General features: G+C 39.0%; 1 protein-coding gene across 1 annotated transcript in view; it reads left to right on the top strand.

Annotated features, from left to right (window-relative positions):
• The window catches only part of PTPRR (protein tyrosine phosphatase receptor type R), a 138918-nt gene that overhangs the window by 104185 nt on the left and 6834 nt on the right, over nt 1-27899 (top strand). The window contains exons 7-13 of the mRNA XM_036401080.2: nt 4168-4354; nt 9766-9850; nt 15506-15585; nt 17613-17750; nt 23926-24036; nt 25221-25378; nt 27170-27283. Coding sequence (XP_036256973.1) covers nt 4168-4354; nt 9766-9850; nt 15506-15585; nt 17613-17750; nt 23926-24036; nt 25221-25378; nt 27170-27283 — 873 coding nt within the window. The remainder of the gene's footprint in view (nt 1-4167; nt 4355-9765; nt 9851-15505; nt 15586-17612; nt 17751-23925; nt 24037-25220; nt 25379-27169; nt 27284-27899) is intronic.

The following is a 27899-nucleotide window of genomic DNA, read 5'->3' as shown; positions in this document are numbered from 1 at the left end:
ACACCAGTCAGGAGATACATATGCATATATATATGTAATGTATGTATGTGTGTGTGTATCTCCAAGTAAAATGAGCTGTCTGATTTGAAGTGTCACTGGTCAGATTGTGACTTCCTTATTCAAAACTTAGTGTAGGCAAGCGCTAATTACCAAATATGGGCTTTGTTTTAGGTGGTACCTCCTTGTTGCTGACCTTGTGCAGTCCCTCCTAGTAAGGTGGAAAAAGGGGAGCTTAATAGGTAACTTCTTTCCATCCAGGCAGTAAAAGAGAAGAGAATTCTTTCTTTCTATTCTTTAACAGGGAGTGAGGAATTTAACTATTAGAGGAACATTGAGAATCCAAAGAGTCTAGAGGAGGACCTGAGACTATAAGCATCTTTTATTAGAACATATAAACACATGATGGTTCAGGCCCTCCCTCATCTTTCAAGACAATGCAAAATGTTCTATTTTCAGCCCTGTTTCTCAGCATAAAGAATGCAATAAAGAAGTCTCTGTGATCAATCTAATATTCGTTATAGCATTTCTAATGTATGTAAACATAATTTAAAAAATTTTGTTAATTGAAGAATAATTCTTCAGAAAGGTTCTTTGCAATATCCATATTTATGGAAACATTACCTTTAGAATTGTGATCTATTGTTTGTCTTCTTATGAACTACTAAAAAGATTGCTTTATATTCAGTTTTTAGTCAATGTGTACCTTTTAATGCATTAAATACGCACCTAAGAACTGGTTCTTCTTTCCAGATTAAGTAAGATCCTCAAGACCAGTGTTCATCAATAATCCCCATAAATGGTAAAAGCTGTAAACTCACAGTTATAATTAGATCAGGTATTTTTTTTTGTTGTTGTTAAAAAGGAAATAGTCCTGTTGCCAAGACTGTCAGTTATAACAATGTAAAAGCCAAAGAAAATATTAGCATTTTCACTGTACTTTGTTACTGGACAATGGGAGTACTTTTCCTCTATATTAGGAAATCCCAGGAGGCTCTCCCAGAAGTATGTCTGAATCTAAATTGCTACCCATTTCTCAAGCAAAGGTAGCCTAAACAGATTTGGAGGGATTCATTGCACAGCTCTTCTGTAGATTTCTGGATGGTTTTCAAAAGATTGGATTTGCAATACATGCACTCAGAGCCACCTGTTTTAGGGACTGCCTTTTTCCATGGAATAAATTGCTAGTCGTGGTCAGAAGAGGTGCTTGTGTGGAGGGGTTTTGTGACAGGTCTAACAGGATGTTTTTCTTGAGAAGTGATGTGGAGCTGGGAACTGATTTTCTCCCACAGTCTGGCGCAGGCCCCAGGGAAATGGGATAGGCATATGAGCCAGAACCCTCCTGTAGGGTCCAGCTGAGAGCAGCCACCATGGTGTGCCCACTTCCCAGACTGTCACAGCTCTGAATTTGGGTATGAGTGCTGGTACTGCTGACTGGGACCCTAGTATCATGCAGGCTGTGCCACGAGGCACAGAACACTACTAGTAGTCTGTGCATGTACCACTTACCCATCATTTTTTGCTTAGGATGCTACTTCACTTCTGCCTACCTTCTAGCACAACTAGCAGAGTCATACCCCACCCACTTCCCTATGCCAACAGAAATTGTCCCCACCTACCCCTGGAGGCAGCCAAACACCCACTGCTGACTCACTGTTACAGGCCTGGGCAGCAAAGCTCTTGCTGCCACCCACCCATCACCTAAGCTGAAATAGGCTTGTGAACAAAATGACACAATGTGAGATTCACCCATTCCACTGGGTGGTCTTGTCTCTTGGACATTATTTCTTTACGCTTTGCTAAGTGACAGGGGAGTGACTGGAGTAATTTCTATTCATGTAGACTGACATGATAGAAATCGCTTAATTTAAAATAAAATTACTGAAGCATCTGCTGATTGTGTGAGGTTCAACAAGGTGAAATGTCAGGGCCTGCCCTTGGGTCACAAAAACCCCTTGCAGCTCCACAGGCTGGGGCAAAGTGGCTAGGAATCTGCCCAGTGGAAAAGGATGTGGAGGTGCTGGTCAACGGGAGCTGCACATGGCCCAGCTGGCCAAGAAGGCCAATGGCATGCTGCTCTGTGTCAGGAATAATGTGGGCAGCAGGATCAGGGCAGTGACTGTCCCCCTTCACTCAGCACTAGTGAGGCCACACCTCAAGTCCTGTGTCCAGTTCTAGGCCCCTCACTACAAAAAGGACATTGAGGTGCTGGAGCATGTCCAGAGAAGGGAAATGAAGCTGAAGAAGGAGCACAAGTCCTTTGAAAGAGTGACGAGGAAGCTGGGGATCTATAGCCTGGAGAAAAGGAGACTCAAAGGAGACCTTATTGCTCTCTACAACAACCTGAGAGGGGGTCAACCTCTTCTCCCAAGCCATCAGGAACAGATAAGGGAAAATGACTTCAAGCTGCACCAGATTCAGGGTGGAAGTTAGGGAGAATTGTTTCACTGAAAAGGTTGTCAAGAATTGGAATGGGCTTTCCAGGGACGTGGTGGAGTCACCATCCCTGTAGGTGTTCAAGAAATAATTGGACATGGTACTTAATGCTGTGGTTTAGTTGGCATGGTGGTGCTCAGTCAAAGGTTCGAATCACCAGTCTTGAGGTCTTTTCCAACCTTAATGATTCTGTGATGCTACAGAGGAAAGCATTCCCCCAACATTAGTAGCATTTGCCTCATAGATACTATCAGATGATGTCTGTATTAAAATAATATCTGGTATTACTGTAAAAGGGACAGTTGTATCTTAACATCCAGTGTTCAGAGAGGTGTGTAGTCACACTCTCCCAGCAGTTCTCCTGCAGATGAGAAATGCACACAACCAAGGAGAGTTTCAGCAGAAAAACTGGAATCACTGGATAATAGATTACCCAGTAAATAGTTAATCATTGGCATATGGGATGTTACAAATGGGCAAGGTTGTATACTGATCTGGCAGGATGGCAATTAGGAGAGACTTGAAACAATCTTTTGTTATGTTTGTCTATATCCAAGCATGATAAAGTAACGAAGAGTTCAAAGAACTTCCTTGTAAACACACCTTAATGGAGAGCCAATAATCTGCAGAGGTAGGAATCTAACTGGTGTTCTCACATCTCTATCTGTGCATAGCTGCTTGGTAAAGGCTAACTGAGCTGGGCATCTGTAGTCCAGCTCATTCAGCTGAATCTGTCAGTCTTACAGGACTGATTGCTGCTTAGTAAACACAATAGCTTTGATAAATGCCTATAACTTTGTGTTTAGTCATCAGTTTGCAGACCATGGATTTTTTTCAATCAATATGCCTAAAGTTAAGGGTCAAGTAGATAATATTTGATTGATGGGTTGAAAATACAAAAAAAAAAAGCCAGGTGTCTTAAGTATTGTTTTAAGAAAGCCTCAAAAAGAATAGGGCTCATACCAAGCCCCATACAAGTGTGGTCTATTTTTATTTTCATGGCTCAAAGTTGTTATTGAATCCAACTTTATTTTCCTGTAGAAATGGAAATGTTATGAATTTTATAGTCCTGCAAGAAATGTATAGCATTTCCAAATAGCCCCTTTTAAGTTTATGACCATTCCTTCTCCTCAGACACAGATAATTTATTGTGGTTTATTGCCTCTCCTTTCTCTTCTATCTAGCATAAGACGTTGTCTACTGTCTTGGTAGTCCCAATGTTTATACTGCCTTTCACTTCTTTCTGCTGTTTTTATAAAATTTTCCTGCTCCATTATGTATATTTATATGTATATTTAATTTCAGTAAATTCTTAAACATGCACCTGACATAACTCTGAATTTATTTCACACTGTTATGTATGTCAGTCAGAAATATATGCCCCGTACTTTCTTCTGTGAAATATTTCTTCTTTACCAAGATACCACTTTCGCATTTGACATTCGTAACAATAAAGTAGCATATAGGAAGTTGTTTCTGCTTCTAAGAATAATTCAAATAGTTGCCCCAATCACACATTTTTGCAGCATAGGTTGTTAGATTGAAGAAGTAGGATGTCCTTGGTTTTCCATCTGCTCAGTTGTACCAGTGAAAATAGTCTTGCAGTCTTTGCATGCCCAAATCCATCAGTGACTATTGAGAAAGTCAGGGTGCATGAATAACTCAGGATCCGCTTCATGAGTATGGGATAGTAACACAGATCTCATATAACCACTGAATTATTTTCTGATGCAGACGAGGATCCAACATGTCACTAACTTTGGATATGAGCAGCTTGGGAAGTGTTGAACCTTTCGTCGCTGTGCCAACCCCACGAGAAAAAGTAGCGATGGAATACCTGCAGTCAGCTGGCCGCGTCCTGACACGGCAGCAGCTTCGAGAGGCAGTGGCATGTTCTCATTTGCTTCAGACAGAATTCATGGTGAGTTTAACAACATGCTTGAAATGAGGATTTTTGACATAAGTGGCACAACAGGAACTGGGAGGAAAAAATATTCGGGCAACACCTTAAACTCAAGGTACAAATTGTTTCCAAAAGGCAGATTAGATAGTTTCAAGAGGGTGTTTTATGTTTTTGCACTAAAGACAGAAAAGTAAGTCAATTATATCCGTGGACAATAGAGATTCCTCTTGGTCTGAAGTCCCATCACAGATGGGCTACATATTATAATAGAACTACAGTGCAAACAGTCAGAACTGTAACACTGTGACAGTTTCAAAGAGATCATAAAGACTATGATGAAAACACAATCATAGTTGGAGATTTTGTTTATTCCCATATAAACACCATGTATGTTTGCAATTTGAGCACTAAATTTTTAGTTACCATAAATTATTTTTTGGAGCAGACAGGGATACCCACAGTCCCTGTCCAAAAGGGACTTTTTTCCCAAGGTCCAAAATACCTTTAACAAGCATGCCATACAGCAGCCTAATATACTCAAGACAAAAAACTGTGAAGTGTTTCACAAGTGTATTTATTAGTAAAAAGGGTAAGAATCTAAAATGAAGAAAGTGGCCAGGTGGAAAAAAGTCAGAGCAGATAAACTCAGTCAGGGAAAACACATTACAACACATTACTTTAAGAAGACCTGAAAAAATCTGGTATTGCCAAACACTCAGATGAAAGAAGTTGTCAGAAAAAAAGGAGACCTTTATTACAAGGGAAATAGAAAAGAGCTTTAACTGAAGCCACTTGAATGTGAAAGCTGAGTAAGGCAGGACAAAAAAGGTTTTGAATTTAAAAAAAATCATAACTTCATGTTTAAACAGATCAAAGCATGAAGCTTACTAAAGAATACAAAGATCAATTGATGACCAAAATGGTATAAAATTGATGTGGAGAAGTTGAACCAGTAGGTGAGGAGTGACTCCATTATTTGCATCTGCATCGACCTAAGAAGAACTTTGGAAATTTCCTTCATCTGTGGCAGGGATAGGCTCAAGCAGACCACTAGAAGTTCTGTCTGATATTGAAGCATTAGTGGAAGGGATTCTATAACAAGTCGATAAAATAAATAAAAGTAAGTAATAGTCACCCAGGAATCCTAAAGGAGTCCATATGTGCACTTAGTGATGTATTAACTGGAGAGGTGTAATGTAGCAGTTGTGCTTCAGCAGCTGAGGAATCAGAGGGCCAAAGGTAGCAATTTTTCAGAAGGGTTCCAGAATTGATCCAGAGAACTGTATGTCTAGAAATCTGATGTCTAAATCAGAGAAACTGTAAGGAATTAAAATTAAACATGCCAGAGCATGTGACGCTTTAGGCTTCATTTTGTTTCCAGTCTGTGCATGTGAATAAACAGATGAGTGCCATTTTACTCTAAAAATAGCTGTTCATTATGAATAATTGCATCCTATGGAGCAGCCCTTTCAATTACCTTTAAAATCCAAAGTTTTTATTAAAAGTCATTTGCTTAAGAGAAGTAAATCCCTCAGTTCTTCTACCAGAACATGGACAGACAGTGTACACAGAAAAATTACAATCATCCAACATATTTTTATCACCAGTTATTCCTTAGGTTCTCTGCCATTCTGCTGCTTGGGCAGGAAAGACAGAAGAAATTACTTCATCATGCCTAAGCCCCCCATGTTAGGAGACAGTTTGTACAGACAAATTGGCACTTCATAGAATCCTGCTTACCCAAATTGTCCCACACAGCAGTTGTGCACAGCTTTGTGCAGGCAGAGTCACATTTTATTTGTCCCTCAGGGGGGGTACAACATGGCTCTGGCCATTTAGTGTTTCCATAGAGTTTTATTGAAGAGGTCATGACTCGTCTATTCTGTTTTTAAACCATTTTTTAAAATGTGTTTTAAGATGAAGCTGTTGAGCAGTATCTGTTTACTATGTTCCTTGCTACAGATAATAGCTCAAGTAGGAACTCGAGGCATGCAAAGAACGCAGTATATAACCCTCAGCCATTCTGCTCACACAGCTCATTTTAACTAGCTAAAGAAATAAAGTAAGGCAGTCTTCTGGAGACTAGAATTATTGAAGAACTTCCAAATGTGAAAGAAGTGGAGAAATTTTTGAAGTTTTCAGTGGAAAATTAAAACATGAGCTCTTTCAGGTTATTTTTAGTTCTTCAATTTTTTTTCATTAACAATTAAAGGGGCATTACTTAATTAAAGGCTATATTTGGTTGGGAGAATATACCTGTTTTGCAAGGAGAAAGAAACATAATTTTCCCAGCATATATTTTTTCTTTAGTAGCCTGAGTTGGTACTCTTCAAAGGATAGAATATCTGAAGTTGGTAACAGATGATAAAATTCATTTCCAAAACACCCAAACGTCAAAAAATACAGTCCTGCATGGGAAAGTGCCTGATCATTAAATCTAAAAAATTACATCCTCAAAAATAAGAGGGATGAGTATAATGACTACCTGCCTGAATTTTCCTAAATTTTGCCAAATTTTCTTGAATGCTTTCAGAGATCCAAATCATATCTCTTCAGGTGTATGAATAGCATTTAAAACTTAATGTGAGCCAGAATAGCTGCTATTAGAAGGCATCACTCAGAGAGGGAAACCATCCCATGAACAATATGCTTATGCATCTATAATTGCATGCAAGTGGCTGAGCATGGGAATGTGTGCAGTTTATGCATTATTTGCAATTTTTAAATTAAACACATATGTTTAATAAAATAATTATATATATATATATGTATATTGCCTATGCAGCTACTGAGTTTGTATACTAGTTTGCACATGTTCCTGCTATTTGCAGTCTGCTGGGCTTATTTGCTCCCCTTGTTAGCAGGAATGTTATCACCATATTATCCTGATCTTTTTTTTCTGGAATAATCTCTTTTTTCTCACAGCCAGTTTCAGAATAAGTGACTTGTCTGTGGCTGTGATCCACGGTGTATTGTCAGATTTCTGTCTGTGCCCTTGGACTCACAAGTACTTACTACTGGGAGGAGACCACTGATTAGAAAGTGTTTACAGGATGTAAGTGATTAATGTTATTAATGGTCCCGGTTGGCCCAAAGAAATGTGTTTCTGTTTTCAACTTGGTGGTATTTTTGCATCTGTCAGTAACTCGCCAAATGATGAGCTATTAAAAAGTTTCAGCAGGCATAGTAAGGGAGACAGCCACACATCTGGAAGACCCTCACCGACCACCATCACTTGGGCAGGCAGAGGACTCTTCCTCACGCATTTTTTCCAGTCTCTGTCGAAGACAGACAGAGATCCATTAAGCACAAGCTCAGTGTCTTGCTCTCTCTCACTTGGTGCATTGTTTAGCACAGAAACCTTTCAGAGGCGATGTACTGGTGGTGTTTGTACTAAGCCAGAACTGAGCTAGGGAAGCTCTAGGTCAGCCAGTTGGAACAAGACCCAAGGGCCAAGGGAAGTCTCAGACAGAGGTCACCATTGGGAAGCAGTAGAAGTCAGAGGTGAATATGAGGAGGGTATGGGAGCTCATTTTGTAGTTTTGTGGATGAGGAAGCAGCATTAGACGCAGGACAGAGGTGAGATGGTTTGACCTGAGCAGTGGGGATGAGGTTTATGCAAGAATGAAGTCTTAAAAAATGAAGATCCTGAACTTAGGATAGCCATCATATGGATGGCAGTACAGTGATCTGAAACAGGATTGGGTGAAGTACCTGCAAGGAAGGTGTGTCTTAGCAGTAACACTTTGGCTGGCCTGACACAGCAAGTCATTCTTTTGAGGAGCCAGCTGAAGACCAAGAAGAGATCAAGGAAGAAACTGAGTGAGGGAGAGGGGAAGAGTAAAGAAGGTCCATGAAATGCATGGGCATAAGTCAGAGAAGGTAGAAAAATAAAATCGACACAGCTGCAACCTAACATAGGAAGATGTTCGGAAGCCAAGCTGGAAAGTGGAGAATCACAGCATTTCAATATGAGCCATCTAAATTTTACTCAACTTTGCCATCTCTTCAAACAGTAAAGTGAGAGTGTAGCTTCTTCCCCGGTTTGGTGAAGTCATGTAAAAGTCTGCTGTTGGGTGCCTGTTTGACAAGTTGTTAGAGACCTCATCCCTGTTCCTTTAAAAAAAAATCCCTGCAGAGGTTGGTCATGCTGGGCAGGACCATAGCTTGTGTTGAAGGACAGGGACCAGGAATCTCTGCTGTACCAAAGTACTGGTAGGCCTGCACCTCTAGAGTAGAAACCAGCTCATTTTTGGAGAAAATCCGTAAGTAAATTTTCCAGTGATGCAAGTCAACAGATCCTCCTCAGGTTCCTAAGAGGCAATTATGTAATATGCCACCATCTCTTAGGCTAAACGTCCCAGGCCAGCATGATGTTTCCAGGTCTCTAGTTATGACTGTTCTTTTAAGTAGAAGTATTAATTTACTGAAGAATAAATTCCAGCTTACTGTAAGACAATTTAAATAATAGTGGCCCAAAAAGAAATCAGCATAAAAAGGAAGATTTTAGTAAACTGAAGCATTTTTAATGTGATTTTGCCAGATTATTTTAGTTGGTAAAACATCCCCCACAATCATGAAACAAAAAAAAACAACCCCTGAATATTTCATCCTGCCATTTTAAAAGGGTTGGTTTTATTCAACTGTAGAAACATTGTTTCAGGACCTCAAAATCAAAGTTGTTCTTACTCTCCCTTTAACCAAGTTCAGCATTTTGTTCAGTGCAAATTTTGATTTTTACTTTTCGTGCTGACAAACAGTTTGAAATACAGGAATTTTAAGTTTATGAGGAGTTTATAATTTGTGTATTTTTGAAACTTAAAGGAAACTGTCACATTAGTTACCAACACATGCAATATAAATCAATCACTAGAAGATGAAATTGAGAAGGAAAAGAAATAGCTTCAGATTTTTATTACTTTTGAGTCTGAATGCAAAATACTAAGGCATCTCATTCTAGTAGTTTAAATAAAAGGCAAGTGAGGTCTTTGAATTTCATTGATAAGGGCTTAGCACAAAATTTTTTAAACATTTTCCATATATTAATTTCTATTATTTGCCATTATATTTAATTATTTATGAAGTTCCTGCCCCAATTATGTAAAGTATTGCTCTTTTTTGCCACAGCACTATACTTTTGAGCTCCAATTTTCTGGAACTATAGTGCATTTTAACCTTAGTCTTAATCCCATAAAAACTTTTTTAAAAAAATAATTCATCAGAAGTGTTCCTTGGAAGTCACCCCTTCAGTATGCAACTCCTTGTGTTTATTAAAGGAAGGGTGTTGACAGGCTTGAGGTGGGAACCACTTTTTTTCTTAATAACTTTGATGTTAAGAGACAGTTGTGTAACAGCAGATGGCCTTCTGGTGATAATTTCCTGCATGGCTCCTTTGGAAACATCAGTCTGATTTAATTTATTTTTTATAGGAAATACCAATGAATTTTGTGGATCCCAAAGAAATTGACATCCCGAGTCATGGAACTAAAAACCGCTATAAAACAATTTTGCCAAGTAAGTGAGCTAGCTCGTGGTTTCCTACTATGACATTTAGTCCTGCTTTGAGAACGTATTGCTGTGAAAATCTAACCGTCTTTATATTTGCTTGGTGTGAACCCATTCATACTTGTATTTATAATCCATGTAGAAAGATAACAGAAGCCCAGTGCTGTAGGACTAGCAAATGCAGAACTCTCACTGGAAGCCTTAGTAGGTACACAGGTTGGCAGCATCCCTGCCACGTGCTGAAGGGCAAGCCTGGGTTATGCTGGTTTTCTCTGAAAGGCAACTCAGGCAGATGGGACAGTGAGGTCTGCCATGCTTTGCAGTAGCTCCTCATCATAGCCCAAACCATCCTGCAGTCACTGAATTCTTTCTGGTTGGGTCACTGAATTCTTTCTGGTTGGGTCAAGATACTTGGGACTGAAAAAACCCAGACTATAAAAAGCAAGTGCAACCTATCTTGTCTTTTAGTGGGCTTCCATCTCTTCATTGCTCTTAACTTGTTACTGCCTTGCTATACTGCTTCTGTATTTTCATTGTATATATTTTCATATAGCATTGCTTTGTTATAATTGGAGGTGATTGAAAACTTTTCAGTGGAATAGTTTTCCTTCAAAATACATGTTTCTCTGAAATGCAGTTGTTTTCATAACATTTGTTGGTGGATAATAAGATATTCCATTTCACTTTTATTAAACATTTTGTTTTGTGTTCTGTTTCAGAATAGGTTGCAGAAGTTTTAACATTACACTAAATATAGACATGAATAGTTGAGTTTTTATCATGTTTGGCATCACCAAAGTGAAAAAGTTTCATGATTCAAAATATTATAGAACATTCCCACATAAAAATGTAAATCCCTTGCTTAGATTTGGAATGAAGAATACTTTTACAATGACAGCAAATCCTATCAACTAGAAATTTGCTTTCTAAACCTCTCTAGAATATCCTTGCAGGCCTATGTTATATGTTAGTCATCAAATTCACACATCTTCAATTATGAGGTTTCTCTCACCAAAACTGAAAACATCATAATTTGTTCATATCACACCAAGGCCTTGCAGTCAGACTAAGGAAAACTGATGGCCTTCAGCCTCTAGATTAATCTCAGAAATGTGATATGTCGCTGGGAAAGAAGCTTGTATGGAATCCTTGCTTCTCTTCAGTTTGCAGTAATATTTTCACTGTGCTCAAGGTTAGTTTATCTATTTAAGCCAAAAGCTGTGTGTATCCGAGTTCAGTCAAGAAATATTGAAGGCAATTAAAGTCAGAAGGTAACTGAATGCAAGTTGGATACCAACAATCAGACAATTCAGCATCCCCTAGAGTCTGGCCCAGTGTCAACAGGATGTACACAGAGGGTGAAATCCTCACCCCTTTGATAACAGCAGGACTTTTGCCATCAGCTGCAGTGGAGACAAGATATCACCAGCCCCCCCCTGCCTTACTTGCAGATTTTTGGAAGGAGTTCTCCCTTCCCATGTCCAGGGTGCCCCAGCCACCATCAGGTTCACCTCCAGCAACGCCTTGCAAGTGCAATGAGTCCAGTTTCACTGTAGCATGTGTTTTGAATTGGGACACAACAGCTGGGCCGTGCTCCATGCTGATGAGCTTTGAGAACCAACATGTCTGTGTGTCCTCAGCTTCAGTTAGCTGGGATGTGCCACTAGCTCCACATTTTCAACCCAAGCACACTGCTGGTGCGCACCACAGCTGCCCACTGACAGGCACTTTGTAACCATCCTTGACAGAAATCAGAATGTTTGGTGTATGTTAGCACCAGGTTTTTTCAAAGATATTTTGAGGATTGAGGCACATGCTCATAATAAATATTCGTGTACCCCACACCCAGTCTGAGAGGGTTTGGAAATTGAGTGATTAAATAGAGCAGCTTTCCTGGTTTCCTGCTCAGATGATATCAACCCTCTGCTTTGTACACCCGCATCAGCTTTTCCATTCCCAGCACTGGGTGCGTCTCCTGAATCGGGGCACCTGTGATGACAAGTGACATCCTAAAAATGCCCAGTCCTGCTAGCTCCACCCTCTGTGCTGTAGTGGATATTCTCATTTTCTAAGAGATAATTCTGTGACAGGGTGCATGAGGGCAGGTTTATGTTAGCAGATACCACCCAGCCAGACACACTCATGTGAAATACAACTAAAGCCTATTGAAAATTATTCTATATGGAAACCTACAAAGTACAGGAGATGTTACATTTCTATGGCAGATGTTTCAGTTGCAGCAGAACATAGCCAACACTCTTATGCAAACACCAGGCTGCCGCTTTAAGTTCTCTAATGTTAATTGCATGACAATCATGTTCTAATTCAACTACTGAGGGGCCAGTGTGGGATCAGAGCTGAGCAGCTAAGCAGTTCCCTAAGATCAGTATTTCTCCATCCTTCCTCCTGACTGTGACCCCACCCATAGCTCCTGTTAAACCCTGCTCTGTATCTTTAGCTGCATTCCCTCTGCCACCAATCTACAGTATTTCTCACACCCTCTGAGCAGGTTTCCAGTCCTGCACACCGATTTCCCAGTCTCTCACTACAGCCACATTCCTGTGGCAGAATAGCAGCCCTGCTGCTCATTCCTTATCCTCTTACTCTACATCTTCACCTTTGCCTGCTTGTCTCCTGCAGCCCCCACTACATGTCCTTGTAGCAGGACCTCAGCTTCCTACTATCTTCTCCTATATCTCCTGCTACTTCTTCAGCCCTACATATTTCCTACTTCCTGTCTCACTTGTCCATCTCAAACCAGAAGCAGAATTCCTGTGGTATTTCAGAGTATGCATGGACTTTTGCTTACAAAAGAGCAAGTGGATTAACACTATTCTGTGGGTATCTTTTATGTGCAACACATCCATTAGTTTACCATACCCTGTCCCTCTGAAGATTAACCTTAAGTCAAAAGGCTGTATGAAAACACCCTGGGCAGAGCAGCAGATTCACACTAACATGAAGATAGAAACCACTTAGGGGGTCAGACCCAGAAGCCCACAATCTGTGGCTTGTGCTAACACTTGCTCTGACATTCCACTAAAGACAAGGAGAAGGTTAAATCATATGATCAAAGCACTTTATTATGAAAGCATATAAACAGATGCTGGAAAACTATTCTCCTGATGCTGAAATTTTTGAGCTCCTTTTCACTCCCCAGTCCTGACTACAAACAGTCATATTTGCTCCAGTTCTGCTCTCTAATGAAAGCACCAATGGAGTTCATGGAGTGAATGATCCTCCAGTATCCATGGCATGGCAGGAGGCTGTCCAGCACTGTTACCATATAACCCTGCTTGTTCCCTGCACCAGCCACTCTCATGGAGGCAAGTTACATTCCCTCTAACACCCTCCTATCCCTCCAACATTATAAATTCAGGACAACATTAATTTGTTAAAGGTGGAGTTAGAAGAAGCACCTTCTAGTCTACTGAGAGAACTATCCCAGACTTCCTAGATACATGGGAAAAAACAGCAGTAATTTTGCCTCAGTTAAAACTATAGAAGACATATTTTATTAGTAATTATAAGTCTTTAGCAGCACCAGTGCATTTTCAGATACTTTATAGACATTGATGAATTCAACCTTGCAGTCAACATCTGTCTTTCTGCTGTAGCTTCAGACTCCAAGACTTTGCCATCCTTAAGGATAAGATTATTATGTCCAAGGTATTTGTCATTCAGGAGGAAGCTAATGACTTCCATTTGTGTCTGATGATTGCCTAGTGGTCTGGATCTTTAGCATTGCTCAGGCTTTCCTCTTCTCAGGGCTCAGTTTACAGCACTTGCCTATTTCATAACTGATCATGACTGTTAATTTATAAAAGATTCCTGTTCGGAAGCAGTGTTTGTTTCATTGATTGGAGTTGGAAGGAGGTCTCAGAAATTGTGAAGCTGATTTAGCTGCTCCCTAGTAACAGAGGCATTTATCTCAAGACATGGCAATTAAACTGGACGTTGGGTCTGCTTGGAAGAGGTTTTTTAAGGTAGGGGTCAAGCAACACCAGAATCAGAGGCATTGTGTGAGCTAGAGGAAGCGGGTGTTTTTTCAAGGCCACGTAGCCTGAGGCATTTGTGGAAATGGCTAATAACCACTCTGTGCTGAAAAGAAATGAGAGGTTTCCTGTCCTCATATTGTTAAAGGAAAAAAAAGCTCTAAGTGAAAAAAGTTAGGAAAACTAGTGCAAAGATATTTTAACACAAGTTAATTAGGGTTCACGTAGTGCTATTAACCACAGAAGATAAGACTTCCATGTGCAGACCTTGAAGTCATGCAGTCATTTGCATATTTTAAGAAACATACTTTCAAAACATTATCCTGGGTTCTACAAAGCCTCCACTCCTGTCCAAGGTGCTCCCATGACCTCCGGTGGAAAAAGGACATAAAGTATGTTTGGGATCATCCCTCCTCTTCCTCTGGTTTGCAAAGGTTTTATTGTATTCTTAGGAAGAGAATGAAAAGTCACAAAAGAAATCCAGAAGCAACTCTGAAAATACTAGGTTTTGCTGCAGCATATGTATATACATCAGTTCTATATTTTTTGTGTAAACAGCAGGGCCACACACTAAACAGTGTTTTTGTATCTCTTTCCAGCTCAGTGCCCATGTATGTATCTTTAAATGCATTGCCTAGATCGCACACAGCAGAGGAGCTATCCAGAGACTATTTCCAAACTGATGTGTCTGTATACTGTCAAAAAACCCTGCTGATTATAACTAAGTATTTAAGCAAATTGTCAGAAGAAAAGATTTTTTTCAGCATGAAAATATTTTGGTATCATTTTTTTGGTGGTAGAATATTTTTGCAGAAAAAGTGTGAAGAAAGTCAAGTGTCCCTAGAAAGCCCCAACATAGGCATCTTGGTCTCTGCCTGCTTCCCCCTTTCTGTTACATTGTATACTTGAGAATATGCTGCTTTAATTCCAAAATGGTATTGCATGGGGTGGGGTCACATCATCAAGAAGCAAAACCTTTCTTTCCAGGAGGGATTTAATAACCCCCAGCTCTTTACTCAATAGAACTAGTCCCCACTCCATTCTAGAGTATCCAAGACTGAAGGAAAGAAGAATGTAATGAAAAATGTTCCTCTATTTTGGCATTGTGTCTCTAGTCCAGTACACATGAATGGTCACAAATTGTATCAGATGAGGACACAGGACTGAAGGGAAGGATATGGATTACCCAGTCAAGCTTCTTACAGTCAACTTAAAGTGGTATAAAAGATGTATGTTTTATTTCATCCCAGGCAGAAGAATCTTTTCTTAATTTAAATCCAAATGTCCAGTGCAGTCACTGAACACTACAGCTTCTGACCAAAGTTCAAAGAGCTTGGTGTAATTATGAGCCACTGTCCAATGATAGGACACAGGTTTCAGAGACAGTCTGGGCAGGTCAGCTCAAGGGCAGCATGGGCAGACCCAACCTTACTGGGCATTGCCTGGATCTGACAGTGTTGCTTCTGCACAGCCCAGCACTGTGCCGTACAGGGCTGCCTTAGTTACATGGGATGATCCTTTGCAGAGGGAAGTATTTGGTGTGTAATTCTTTACTGCTTGACAGCCCCAAATAACAGTAGGTTTTTTCCTTCAGAAAGTCTTTGATTCTCTTTAGAAATCTTCTAACTATGGGTTTTCTTATTAATTTCAGTCTTCCTTGTGCTCTTAGATCCTCTAAGCAGAGTGTATTTGAAACCAAAAAATCCATCTGACTCCTTGAGTACCTACATAAATGCTAACTACATTAGGGTAAGTAAATGTACACTCTTCATGTACTTTTGAGAAAGTATTTTATTTGCTGTGTGAATAGCTGGGTTTGCTGAGGTGCCACTTATTTTATTCTTACCATCTTCTTGATAATTCCAGATCTTTTTGTCTGCATATGTGTGATAGAAGTAGTTTCATAAGCCATTTCTAACAAAAAGCACAAAGTCATGAATGTACAGAAATGCTTTAATAAAAAAAAAAATTACCAAGTAGTTTATAAAAAACATTAAGAAAAGCGTTCATTACTGTTTACTTTTGTATTTACTGTTTCATATTGACCTACTGCCTTATAGTAAAGAGGGCTACCTTTTAACAGTGACAGATACCAGTACTTTCAAGATACCAGTTGATAGTCTGAAATTAACAGTTAAGTAATTAAATAAATACTGTAACAAGTTTGTGAAAAGGAACAAAAACAGACAAGTTAAATATTCACATGTGCCCACAACACAGCCACACTGTCACATGACCAGCCACACTGGTCACATGACACAATGACATAACCAGCATGAATCCTGATCAAAAGCAGTATTTCTAAGTGTCAGGTGTGCTATAGTCCTTGATCACACACACACAGACACACACACCTGCACACAGAGCTTTCTTGAACTCATGACAGAATATATGCTAAATAGACTACAAAGAAACTAATTCAGTCATATTTTAGGAGTGTAATCCTCTACCTACAAAATTAAATGTTTTCTATAGAGTTATTATCCAGACCCTCACCTGGAATAAAAGTAATAGTGCAATGAAAATTTGGCCACAGAGCTCTACAACGATGTTGCTTCTTTAATTAACAGTATATAATGTGTAGGTACACAGCACCATGCCCCTTACCCTACCTCACTTTGCATCCTGTACTTTCTTCATTTCTTATGAAGACATCATCATGTAAGTAAGCAGAGTGGTTCTATTTGGACAGCAGTGACCTCATATCCAAGAGCCAGGCCATATGTTGAGTCCTCTGAGGTCTCCCTTTTCCCTATGCCAGCACCCTTCACTCTCACATAAGGTGATTCCTCCTGCTACTACCACCAGCAACTGTGGATAAAAATGCAACCCAGCAATGAAATGAAATGAAATTTCACATCCATGTGTACAAAATCATTGGGGTTGCTGGGATCCTGACAGACCTGGCTTGGACAAAGTATGTTCAGGCAGATTGGTGAGTGGCTGGAGGACAGTTTGTGCCAGCTCAGGATTATCCCACTGGTTCATGCAATAAGTAGCAGCTGTCATGAAGAAAGGCTCCCAAAAGGAAGACTGAAGGCCAGAGGATCCCACACCACCTCATGCTGTTTTCCATTCACTCATTCCCTTCAGACATTGCCAGGCTCTCTCCTGCATTACTGCTGGGCACCCTGTCACTGCACAAAACCATAACTTCTCCTTTTCATGCAAAAAATAAGAAGATATGTCTTGTTTTTCCCATTTCTTCTTGTCTTTCCCTCTCTTCTGCTTCCTCACTGTTTTTCTGACCTTTCTTTGACTTCCTGAATGCTCATGTGTGTCTTGGAACTCCCTATACTCCCTATATAGGTTGTCCTTCCTATAAAGTTTCATAAAGGCTCTTCTTCCTTAGAAAACATGTATAGCAGAGTCTTTGTAATTATGAGTTTTATAGTTCTTCTTTTCTTTCCTGTGGCTTATTGACTATAAACTAGCTTGAAAACACTGCTGCAATTTAAATTATAGATTAAAGTACCACTGGATGAGGAAAGTCCCAATAACTTGAAGAAGGGAGTTATCTAAAAGAAGCCAAATAAGCAGGGAAATTTGAGAGGAATTGTTGTATTCTCAGGAGTTCATCAGATTGGTTTCCAGAGAAAAAACTGTTCTACTGAAAAATTTCTGATCTGCTCTACTTTTAGTAGTAACTTCTTTCAGTTAATTTTTTTTTCTTTTCCAGGTTAATTTTTCTGCCCCTTCTGTTCTTTTATTCACCTGCAATATAGATTGATCACATGAATTTAAAGTAAATGCTTTTGTGTCTGTTTCTAAACTAGGGATATGGAGGTAAAGAGAAGGCTTTCATTGCAACTCAGGGACCCATGATTAATACCGTGAATGATTTCTGGCAGATGGTTTGGCAAGAAGACAGCCCTGTCATTGTTATGATCACAAAGCTGAAAGAAAAAAATGAGGTATGACAACTGGCAAAACTGAGAAATTATTCCTGTGGCTGCATACTGTAGAAGGGACTTTAAAAGATACAGAAGGAAGCTAGCAGATAACTGCTTCTTAAATAATCTATTAATAAGATAAGTGAAAAATAATGAGGGTAGCCAAGTACATCAAGTGTAATAGCATAGCCATTGTAGGACATTATGTATTACAAAAAAGAATTCCATTTTCTAGATCCGTGCTGTTGGCTTCCTAACTTTTTAAAACACCTCATTTATCTGTTGGTCACCTCTGTACTTTGTGTTTACATTCTGGTATATAAAGACTAGATGGTTAATGTTGTGATTAGAAGGTTTTTTTTTGACATGGCTGAAGTTTGCACTTTGCTATAATGTCAGGGATTTAATCCATTCCCAATGTTACAAATCTTCTGGACCATCCCAGAAATACACTTTGGGCTCCCAGATGCCAACACCACAGAGAACTTAGACAGAATTGAAATTATACTCTTTACCTTGGTATCAATTAGACTTGACAATTTTATTTTAGTGGCTAATGGCCAACTAACTGCCTGTTATGCATTCCATGACTTTTGCATCAATTCCAAACTATATCTTCAATATCTTTATTTAGTAATCATGTAAATTTTTGTCAGGCTTTCTTTGATAGTGCCAGTGCCCATATTTCTGACTACCAAAAATTGCAAACAAAAATCACTCTCCCATGCAGAAGGCCAATAAAAAACCTGTTCTGGAGACTGAATGCTAAAGAAGTGGCTTACAGGGCTTGTGGGCAAGAGAGAGTCAGAAATAAAGGAGATGGACTTTCTTCTTGAGTCCAGACTTAGTAATGATTCCCAGCTCCAGGTAGGTGCCTCAATCACATCTCAGCACACAGCCACCTAAGTACCAGGGCTGTATTTCCCCTGCTATATTCACACCCCTGCTATTCAAACTCAGGTGCATGATGGTAGAGCAACAGAGTTTATTCAGGCAAAGTTTCTAGTCTGAGTGATCAAGGACCAAGAGTCTGAGTGCATTCCGAGGGCTCAAACTCACTGTTCCATTTAAATATGAACACAGTAGACATAGTCTTCTTTTTTCTGCCCTTGATTGATGCTTCCCTCTTTCTCAGCATGAGTTTGGACTTCTAACATGAACTTAAAATCCAGGGGATTTTAAGAAACTGTATATGAAAAGTAGGTGAGTCTGTAAAATGTCCCAAGACCTATTCCCAAACCAGGTGCCATTTTGCACTAGACTGTTCAAAGAGGTGTTGAGAATCCCACATTTAGGAGTCATCATGAAAGCATAGCAATGGACCAAGCTAATAGACCAAAAGAGTAAGTATTTCACTGAGGAAATGCTGACTGTTTAAACACTCACATCTGACACTGTGTAAGAAGAATGACTTGAAAGAAGTGCCCAGTGGTTTTCATCATGTCAGGAAGCTCTGTGTTTACCTGAGTTACGCAGGCTCTAGGCACTGGTGTTTATAGGCATTGTTGTGCCTAGCAATGGTAATTTCCTCCACATAGAAAGGGTGAGGAATCTCAAGTTGTTCCCAGGCTATATAGAGAGGCTGTGTTTGTGCAAGCTGTCCTGTCTAGAAACCTTAGGAGCTCTCCCACTGTCAGCAGGTTCCTCTTGATACCTTGCTTGCCATTGAAAAGAAAGCAAACTCTTACTGGCCTTGCTCAGTGTATTATCTTCACTGCTAAAATACTTGCCCTCTATAGAGAAGGCAAAAGCAGATCTTATTTAGCATAGTAACACTTGGTATTTTTTCCTTTCTGGGGTCTGCTTTATTTCCATCATTTTCAGGGAGGTACGTCTGCAGTATACAGACATACAAGTACCTTCATATCTGCAAGCATATTTATCCACTCATCCACGTTCACTCCTGAACAAATAAACCTCCATACATGACTCCTGCGTGTAGGCCATATTCTTCAGCTGGTGTAACACCACTCAGTCTTCATTTGAACTATGATGTACTGTAATGTATCAAGTAATGTATAATAAAGGATCTCTCAAATAAGAGACACATGAAAAACCTTAATCTCAACAATAAAATAATTTATTTTGCAAAAAATTATTTGGGATATTAGTGTCCTAGTTCAAGATACTGATGTAACAAATTTGCATTAGTGATGGGAATTGTGCAAAATTATGATGTTTAAAGGTTACTATAGGGTTACTTCCATGTTTTAGATGAAAAAATGGTTTAGACTTGCTGTAGTATGAGTTTTTGCAAGATTGATTAAGAGATGAGCGTAGAGTGCTGAGAAAAATATTTCAGCTGTACAAAGGAAGCATGCAGAATTTGTAAAACCTGTCCCCAAAACTGCAGAATGTCTGAACAAATTGAAAATCTCCCTGTGCAAGGAGAGTCCAGAGCAAAGGAGTTTCTGCCTGAATAACTGGTGAGAAACTTGGAAACTAGGCCATGATTTTGGAGTTACTATGAGGAAAAACACATCTCATCTAGTGATTGAGGTACCCTTTGTGGTCACTGAAGAGCAGTAGTCACTTCCAGAGCGTGATCCATCCCATTTTGAGAGAATGAGATAAATCACTAAGTGAAGGTGACCATCTCTAATTCTGTACTAATATTCTAGACACAGTCTTTCAAAGCTTTATACACAAGGCACATACAATTTTCATATATTACTGAGTTTAGTTGGAACAACTGAGCAGTGGAATTTGGATAAATACATGGGATGTAAGAATGTCACAGACATATATAGATATATATATATAATTTCATAGAGAAATTTATAGACTTCTGTTGTATCAGCTGATTTTTGTCATTGACCTATGTACTACATCAATAACAAGCATTTATTCTGCCTTCAAAACTTACTAGCAACATTACCTGTTAAGCAGGAAACATTTTGGAAAGTGTAAGTAAAGAATCTTGTACAACATTCTGCAAGAATAGAGAACTAATACTGCCTGATGCATCAGATTACTCTGATAATGCAAATCTTGTTAGTAATTAGATAATCTAGTAATTATCTAGGACAATCTTGTTAACTCACTGTTTAAAGCTCATGCCATATTTCATGTAACATTTTTTCCCAGTTGGTCTATATACAGTCTACATACGTACAGCCAAGTAGATTTTGGAATTCAGAAATCCTACCTTTTACAGACTTCACATAAACCTCCTTGAAGATTACTTATTAAAGTTGAGCGTTGGTACCATATACAGGTTTTAAAAAAACTTAGGAAGATTTGGTGCTAACTGTGAGGATTTCAGTATATGAAGGCAAATCCTGCAAGCCCCCTTAAAGTGTACATCTCATGCATGAGTTGGTAGTGACAGTAAATAGAGGGCAGGAGTAAAAAGGGATTCTGGAATTGAAGCTTTGCTGTTGTTACTCCTTACTGTTGTGTTATTCGTACCTTTAATGTATAAATTTACAGGCATAGCTATATGGAGAAATACCCCAGAAGCAGAGTTGAAGTTAAGCAACTGCACAAATATTTGAGAATTTTTTAAATCATTTTGTTCAGGGTTCAAATCCAGAGAATGTAAAGGCAGTAAACACCATGTCACCTGGGGCAGCCTCCCTCCATTTGGCAGAGCTGGGCACCCGGCTGCAGTAGGCGCAGTTCTGGCAAGTTGAAAACATTGACTGTGGTAAATCACAGGTGCCAGCCCCAGACCATGGCAGGGCCAGATCCCACTCAGTTATGGAGATCCACCTCAGGAGCAGTCCCATGAAGCTTGGCACCCAGTGGGCATGGCATAGGGCATGCCAGGAGACAGGAGAGGGAATGGAAGGAAACCCAAGCCTGCAGCCCGGTCGCAGGGGGGAAGGGCAAAGGCTGAAATCAATTAAAAGTCATGTGAGAGAGTGTTTCTTGTATAAACTTCCTGTTTGTCAGGGAATGTTTAGTTGGGGGTGGGGAGGGGCCATGTTTGGTTGTTTCTGATAAATACTGTGTGCAGTGAGTTTTTACTGCTTGCACACATGAAGCTGGGCACCAGACACTTCATCCACTATATCAGATATTTGAACAGGTTTTAAATGTTCCTACCAGAGAAGAATTTTCTTTTATGTACAAGTAACAGCTTGAGGCAGTTTACTTTTTTTTATTATGGTCCTGAGATTTTGTATATTCTTTTATGTATATCTGATAATTTATCACTCCTACTACCATCTTTTTTCCCTTTTTTCAGTTAAGTTTCAAAAACATGTTCATTCCCCACTCCTTGGAAGTGCTTGCATCAGCTTATCCCACCTGTATTTTCAAGGCTATTTTTAAAGCAGCAACAAGCAGTATTTTTAAAGGATGCACAGCAACAGTGTTAAAAATAATCCATTGTATCTCACTAAATGTAGATAGACTGTTAAATGAAAGTTATTTTAATGAACAGCTACATTTCATTGTCCACCCAGCACAAGTTGCCAATTCCAGTTCTGGGAAAGAGTCAAGAAAAACACTCCTCTGGAGTGCCTGAAGGTTTTGTAGTGAGCATTGCATGCTCACATTTATCAAGAAGTCTCAGGAGTTTACTCAACTATTGTTGATTGTCAGGGCACAATTGTGTATTTAGACTTTTCTTTTTCCCATATTAGCACTGAAAACTACACTCCCAGGGAGGGGCATGAACTGGAGATCTGGCAGATGATAGTAACTCTATGTGTCACATGGGTAGACTGTGGAACTTGTGAACACTATTTTTCATACAAATTTCTGAGTATTTTATTGCCATTCTTGATCTCTTCGGGGAGACAGCAAATTTAGGATGTTCGAGTAGTTCTGCAAAAGACAGGATTTGAACGAAGCCAGTCAGAAGGGCCAGCATTATTTCAGGAAATGTGGCTTTCACACACCTTACACTATCAAGGTAATGAGCATCTATTTTTAGAAAAGCATTTATACAACTGAGGTGATTGAGTTCAATCCACTATTGGGTTATCAAGCAGAAACTTAAATATCACACCTGGTGGTAAAGCCTTGCATTCCACTGATTGTTTTTCTGGATAATTTTTAGCAATATTTACTGGAAGTTATGCTTTATGACAATTGATTATATTAAAGGTATTGTTTCATTTTGCTGCATAATGTAGGCTACTATCTATCTACATGTATACCAGTTGCTTCAGCAAGAGTTTATGAGGAAATACAAACAAGGTCTTTCTGGGACTGCTATTATTGTAGAACTGTACTCTTGGGGTTTGGGGGTTTTTTGTTTGTTTGTTTATTTGGTTGGTTGGGTTTTTATACCTGTGTATTGGATATTAAAATAGAAGGTTTCCTTTAAATGTTGGGGAGTCTTTTTACTTAATGAATGAGTGGGACTGGGCAGCATTATTTCAGAAAATGTGAAATATTTTCTTAAGAGAATAAGCATCCATTTCTAGAAAAGTATTTATGCAATACAGATATTTGCTTTCATATAGCCTGTGGAGATACTCTAATTTAAATGAATAGTGAAGAATATAAGCAAATTATTGCAAGGAGAATGTTAAATTATTTGCCTTGTAAATACTATTTCTTCATCTTCTTTTTAGTAGAAGTTCATCAGATAAATTGCTGAAATAGTGTAAAACTATTGATTCATTGAGAATTCTGCATAAAATTTTGTGTAGCTCTAGCAAGACTGAAGAATTTTTTTAACACTAATTTCCAAAAAGTTGTACAGTAAAACAACTCAGGTTCTTCAAAATACTTTAACATGCACATTAAGTCAAATTGAGTTTAGTAAGATCTAAAGACACATTTAAATGCTTCTTGTATCAGGGCCCAGGAGAGTAAATAGGATTAAAAGTCTTGTGAGCAGAGGACAAATTTTGAATCTCTTGCTCAGAAGGAAATCCCATTTGGAAAGACAAAACTTCAAAAGTTGCATTTTGGAGTTTTCTAGGAAAAAAACTCTTTAATTTTGAATCTGGAAAACAATTCCTATAACTGAACTTCTCTGAGCTTTTAAGAATAAAAACAGCTGTGCAAATTGTTCTGTGGAAGAGATCTATACTGTAAAACTCAGATCCTGAAAACCAGGCCTAAGTCATTCAGTAAAAACTATGCAAAATCTTATCTAGGAATACTCCTGACATGAATAACACTTCAGTTGCATTCATCTGAATTTTGCAGAAAAATACATTCTGTGTAAAAATTAGATATGAATATGGCTCCAGGATTCAGTTTTTTGATGACAGTGATGCTTGCTTTCCAGAAATGTGTGCTTTATTGGCCAGAAAAAAGAGGAATCTATGGGAAGGTTGAAGTCCTTGTTAACAGTGTGCAAGAATGCAAAAACTACACTGTCCGTCAGCTTACAATAAAGGTAATAATCTGCATCTGAGAAGCATCATTCACAATGCTCTCTTTTCTTTATTGCTAAATGAAGTTAAAAAAGTGTTTAACAATAAAGTGTTGGCTTTTTTAAAGGGTGTAAATTTTTGCAGGAGGAGCTATGAAGCTGCAAGGTAGGGTTGAGGCCAAAGTACTGGAATACTTATTGTATTGCCACTTTGTATGACTCTGGCAATAAAAAAGGCTTCAAAAAAGAGTGCAAGTTTCATTTTCTTGAATTGCATTTGTTTTGAGGCCCTTTTAGCATTGCCAAGGCAAAGTAAAGGGATTTTAGTTAATGACAGAACTAGCATAGCATCGTTCTAAAGAAAGATACGCTGCTCATGTTGTGTGCTGAGTGCAACTACAACCTATCTGAGAGGCTAAAAAGAAGTATATAAAGAAATCTTCATGCTTTCCTGGTTCTCACTAAACATTAATTGTGCAAAATAGGACAGATGCTCCTCCTCTGAGTTAACTTCCCTATTACACTCTCATGCTATCAGATTGACCTGCTGCTCCTGATAGAGCATTACAATAAATAATGTATTGGGAAAATTTGTGTAGTGTTTCATCTCCAGCACTGAGAAGTGAGCAGAAATTATATCATCCAGTACTAATTACCCTAGCCCATATTTAGCCCCCTGTTGAAGTAAGTGGTAGCAGACTCTTTTGGAGAAAATAACTGAACAAACTGGGATATCTTGTTAATCTAGAAGGGCAGCTCTTCTACATCTTTAACTTCAAAACTCTTGTAATTTTAGTATCAGAACATTATAATGACCTTTAAAGAAAGAAATACATAATAATTTAGACCTTCAGAAGCCCGCATCAAGCTATTCTCTCTAGATGTTGTTGCTGATATAACACAGACATCTGACAATTCCCAATTGACAATACACTCATGAAGTCAGTAGCCAAATGAACAGAACTTACACAGCTGGAAAAGTCAGTAGTCATAAAACAGAATATACACAGCTGGAAAAACCGGCCAAGTTTTCAGGTGCACAAACCCTTCTTATAATTGTGTGCCTGGAAGCACATCAGTTACATCCTCCACGTCTAATATAAAAAATTGTTTAATCTCTCTTAACATTTTTACTGTCTTTTTACCATAACAGTATAAGAAATAAAAAGAATACAGTTGTTCATATAAAGTCTTGGTGTTCTTTCCAGCAAGGGAATCAGTCCCGCAGCGTGAAGCACTACTGGTACACGTCCTGGCCAGACCACAAAACCCCTGACAGCGCCCAGCCTCTGCTGCAGCTCATGCTGGACGTGGAACAGGACAGGCTGGAATCACTGGGCAGAGGGCCTGTTGTTGTGCACTGCAGGTAATTAGCCAGCCCTTCTCTTAAGTGACTGCCTAAAGCAAGGCTGCAGCAAATTGCAGCAAATTGCATCAAATAGCCCTCCTAAAGAATGTGTTTGGGGGAAAACAAAATTCCCCAGTTCCTCTTCATGTTAATTGACTTTTTTAGTGACCAGTAGGCAAAGCATATTGCAAAGCAAGTCACTTTTGAGGAGCAAGAATCAGGTACAAATTTGGAGACCAAAATACATCAGTACTGCAATTTGTGAGCATTTTCACAAAAGCAGTTGGCTGGATATTCAAGAGCAAAGTGTTTTTCAGTACTCAAGAATAGACTTTATTCACACAAACTATAATGCACCAGAGGATGACCTTCTAATAATTCGATTTTATTGCTTTATATTGATTCATTACCCCATGTTGCAATTTAAATAATGGGAAATAGCACTGGATTTGTTATATTGGTGGAAAGAAGTAGATGAATCAAAACAGAAAGTAAAAATAAAATCAGTATTTTCTTACTTGTTTGTGTCATAACAGTGACGATACATCTCTTACAGTTGGGATAATATTTCTTTTTTTTCCTAGAAGTACATTAAATCAGAACTTTTCATCTTGAACAATTTCTTCCCAGTTCCATATTTAGGAGATTTAGAGAAATGGAAGACAGATTTGAACCACACATAATTTTTGAAAACTAGAATGTGATGAATAAGCAACTTTCCCAAATTTTATGCAGCTGTATTTATCAGGGATTGTAGTTTCCCTAACAATGCAGAAATCTGTGGATAGCTATTGAGATTGCCCTTTTTCTCGTACAGATCTTCCGTAATGAAGGTCTTCAGAAGATTGGGATGTCTGTCTGAGATGAGTGATATGACAGTAAGGTCGTTAAGCATGGGCAGCAATTTATTAGTGATTAAAGAGAGATATCATCTCAATTGTGATTAAGATATCATCCCAGTTGTGATTAAAATTCATGGTTCTTCAGTCACAACTCAGCTGTCTATATGTTCACTATGGTCTACAAATCTCACACTCCATTTTCCAGTCAGACAGTTTCTTCCCTTTTTGTCTGAGTGAAGACCTGGACCCCAAATTAATTTTTTAACATTTTCCACCTATTTTCCTGCCATCCAGCATGAAAGCCATGAGGTGCACTGCATTCTACATTACTTAAGCAAGCAACAAAGTGGGGCAGAGATTCCCAAAATTGTTGAGGCCTCAGGGATAAAAAAAATGCCAAAATGGCTGCTTCCCAGCAGGCATCAAGAAAACCTGGGGAGCTATGGCACCAAGTCCTTCACCATCCTTCAGAATCACAGGAGAGAGAGTTAACTTCATCAGCATGGGTATAGGTCCTTTTTGCCTCCATGGTTAGAGGTATGGTTAGCAGAACCCCTGTATACTTTGAGGACTTTAAACATAAAGCCCTACTGAATTTTGGTTTTAGGTTGGTTTCTCCTCCTTTTCAGTACATATCTCCATCATTTGCTTGGACTGGGCCTGAGAATACTCAGATTTTGTAGTGCTAATGAAACTTGGTTTTCTTACCATACACTTGTGAGCAATGTGAAAAAAATGTAAGCCTCACGATACCCACAACTGGACTGCTGGAACAGTGCACACTTTCATTTCTCTATATGAAAGTGAGCTGAGAAGTCATCCTTGCTGGACATGCACCCAGGAACTGTGGGTTGTAGCAATTCCAAGTTTCTTTTTTTTATTCTATTTTCATAGCTATTTAGTGTTTTCCATGTAGTTTCTGGATCTGTGAACTTCATTCTCCTTTTAAATTTTGCCTTTTTTTCAGTGCTGGTATAGGAAGAACTGGATGTTTTATTGCCACAGCCATTGGTTGTCAGCAGTTAAAGGAAGAGGGAGTTGTAGATGCATTGAGCATTGTCTGCCAGCTACGAATGGATCGGTGAGTTCCAGAAGAACCACAAATCAGTCAGTGATTCTGAAATAATTACCAAAATGATTTGGTAATGATCAGTAATTATTCAATAATGATTCTGAAAACATTTTCACAGTTGAATGTTACTGGCTGCCATTGCTTTTGCTGACTTTTATGACCACATTAACTGAATAATCAAGGTAACATATGCATTTAAGTCCTGAATAAGGAATCATATTGTTTTCTGGGTGAAACTTAAATTGAATGAAATGACAACCCTGTAGTTGCTGGGCACTTGCCACTTCTCTTTTCCCCCAGTAAAATTTTCTGCTTGCTGTCTGCATCATCCCATTGGGACACAAGAGAAGTGAGGCAATCTGGAGACAAGGGATTTTCTTTGAGCCTGGGTTGACAAAGAAATCCAGGCTCACTGAATGTGTAGGTTCTTTGAGCACTGGAGAAGGACAAATCTGGTGTTGTTGCTATTTCATCAGCTCTGCTGGGGGTCCTTTTGAATTGAGTTGGCAGATTTACTCAGCCTAAGAAAATACCAAGGCATTGGTTCCAGACTTTTCTGAAGTCAGATCAATTCCCTGAGTGAATTCACAGCTTGGGAGCAGGAACAGTGTAAGCCAGCATTGTT

This window comes from Molothrus ater, chromosome 5 (assembly GCF_012460135.2).
Source record: "Molothrus ater isolate BHLD 08-10-18 breed brown headed cowbird chromosome 5, BPBGC_Mater_1.1, whole genome shotgun sequence".
Taxonomy (NCBI): domain Eukaryota; kingdom Metazoa; phylum Chordata; class Aves; order Passeriformes; family Icteridae; genus Molothrus; species Molothrus ater.
This window is presented reverse-complemented; position numbering and strand designations above follow the sequence as displayed.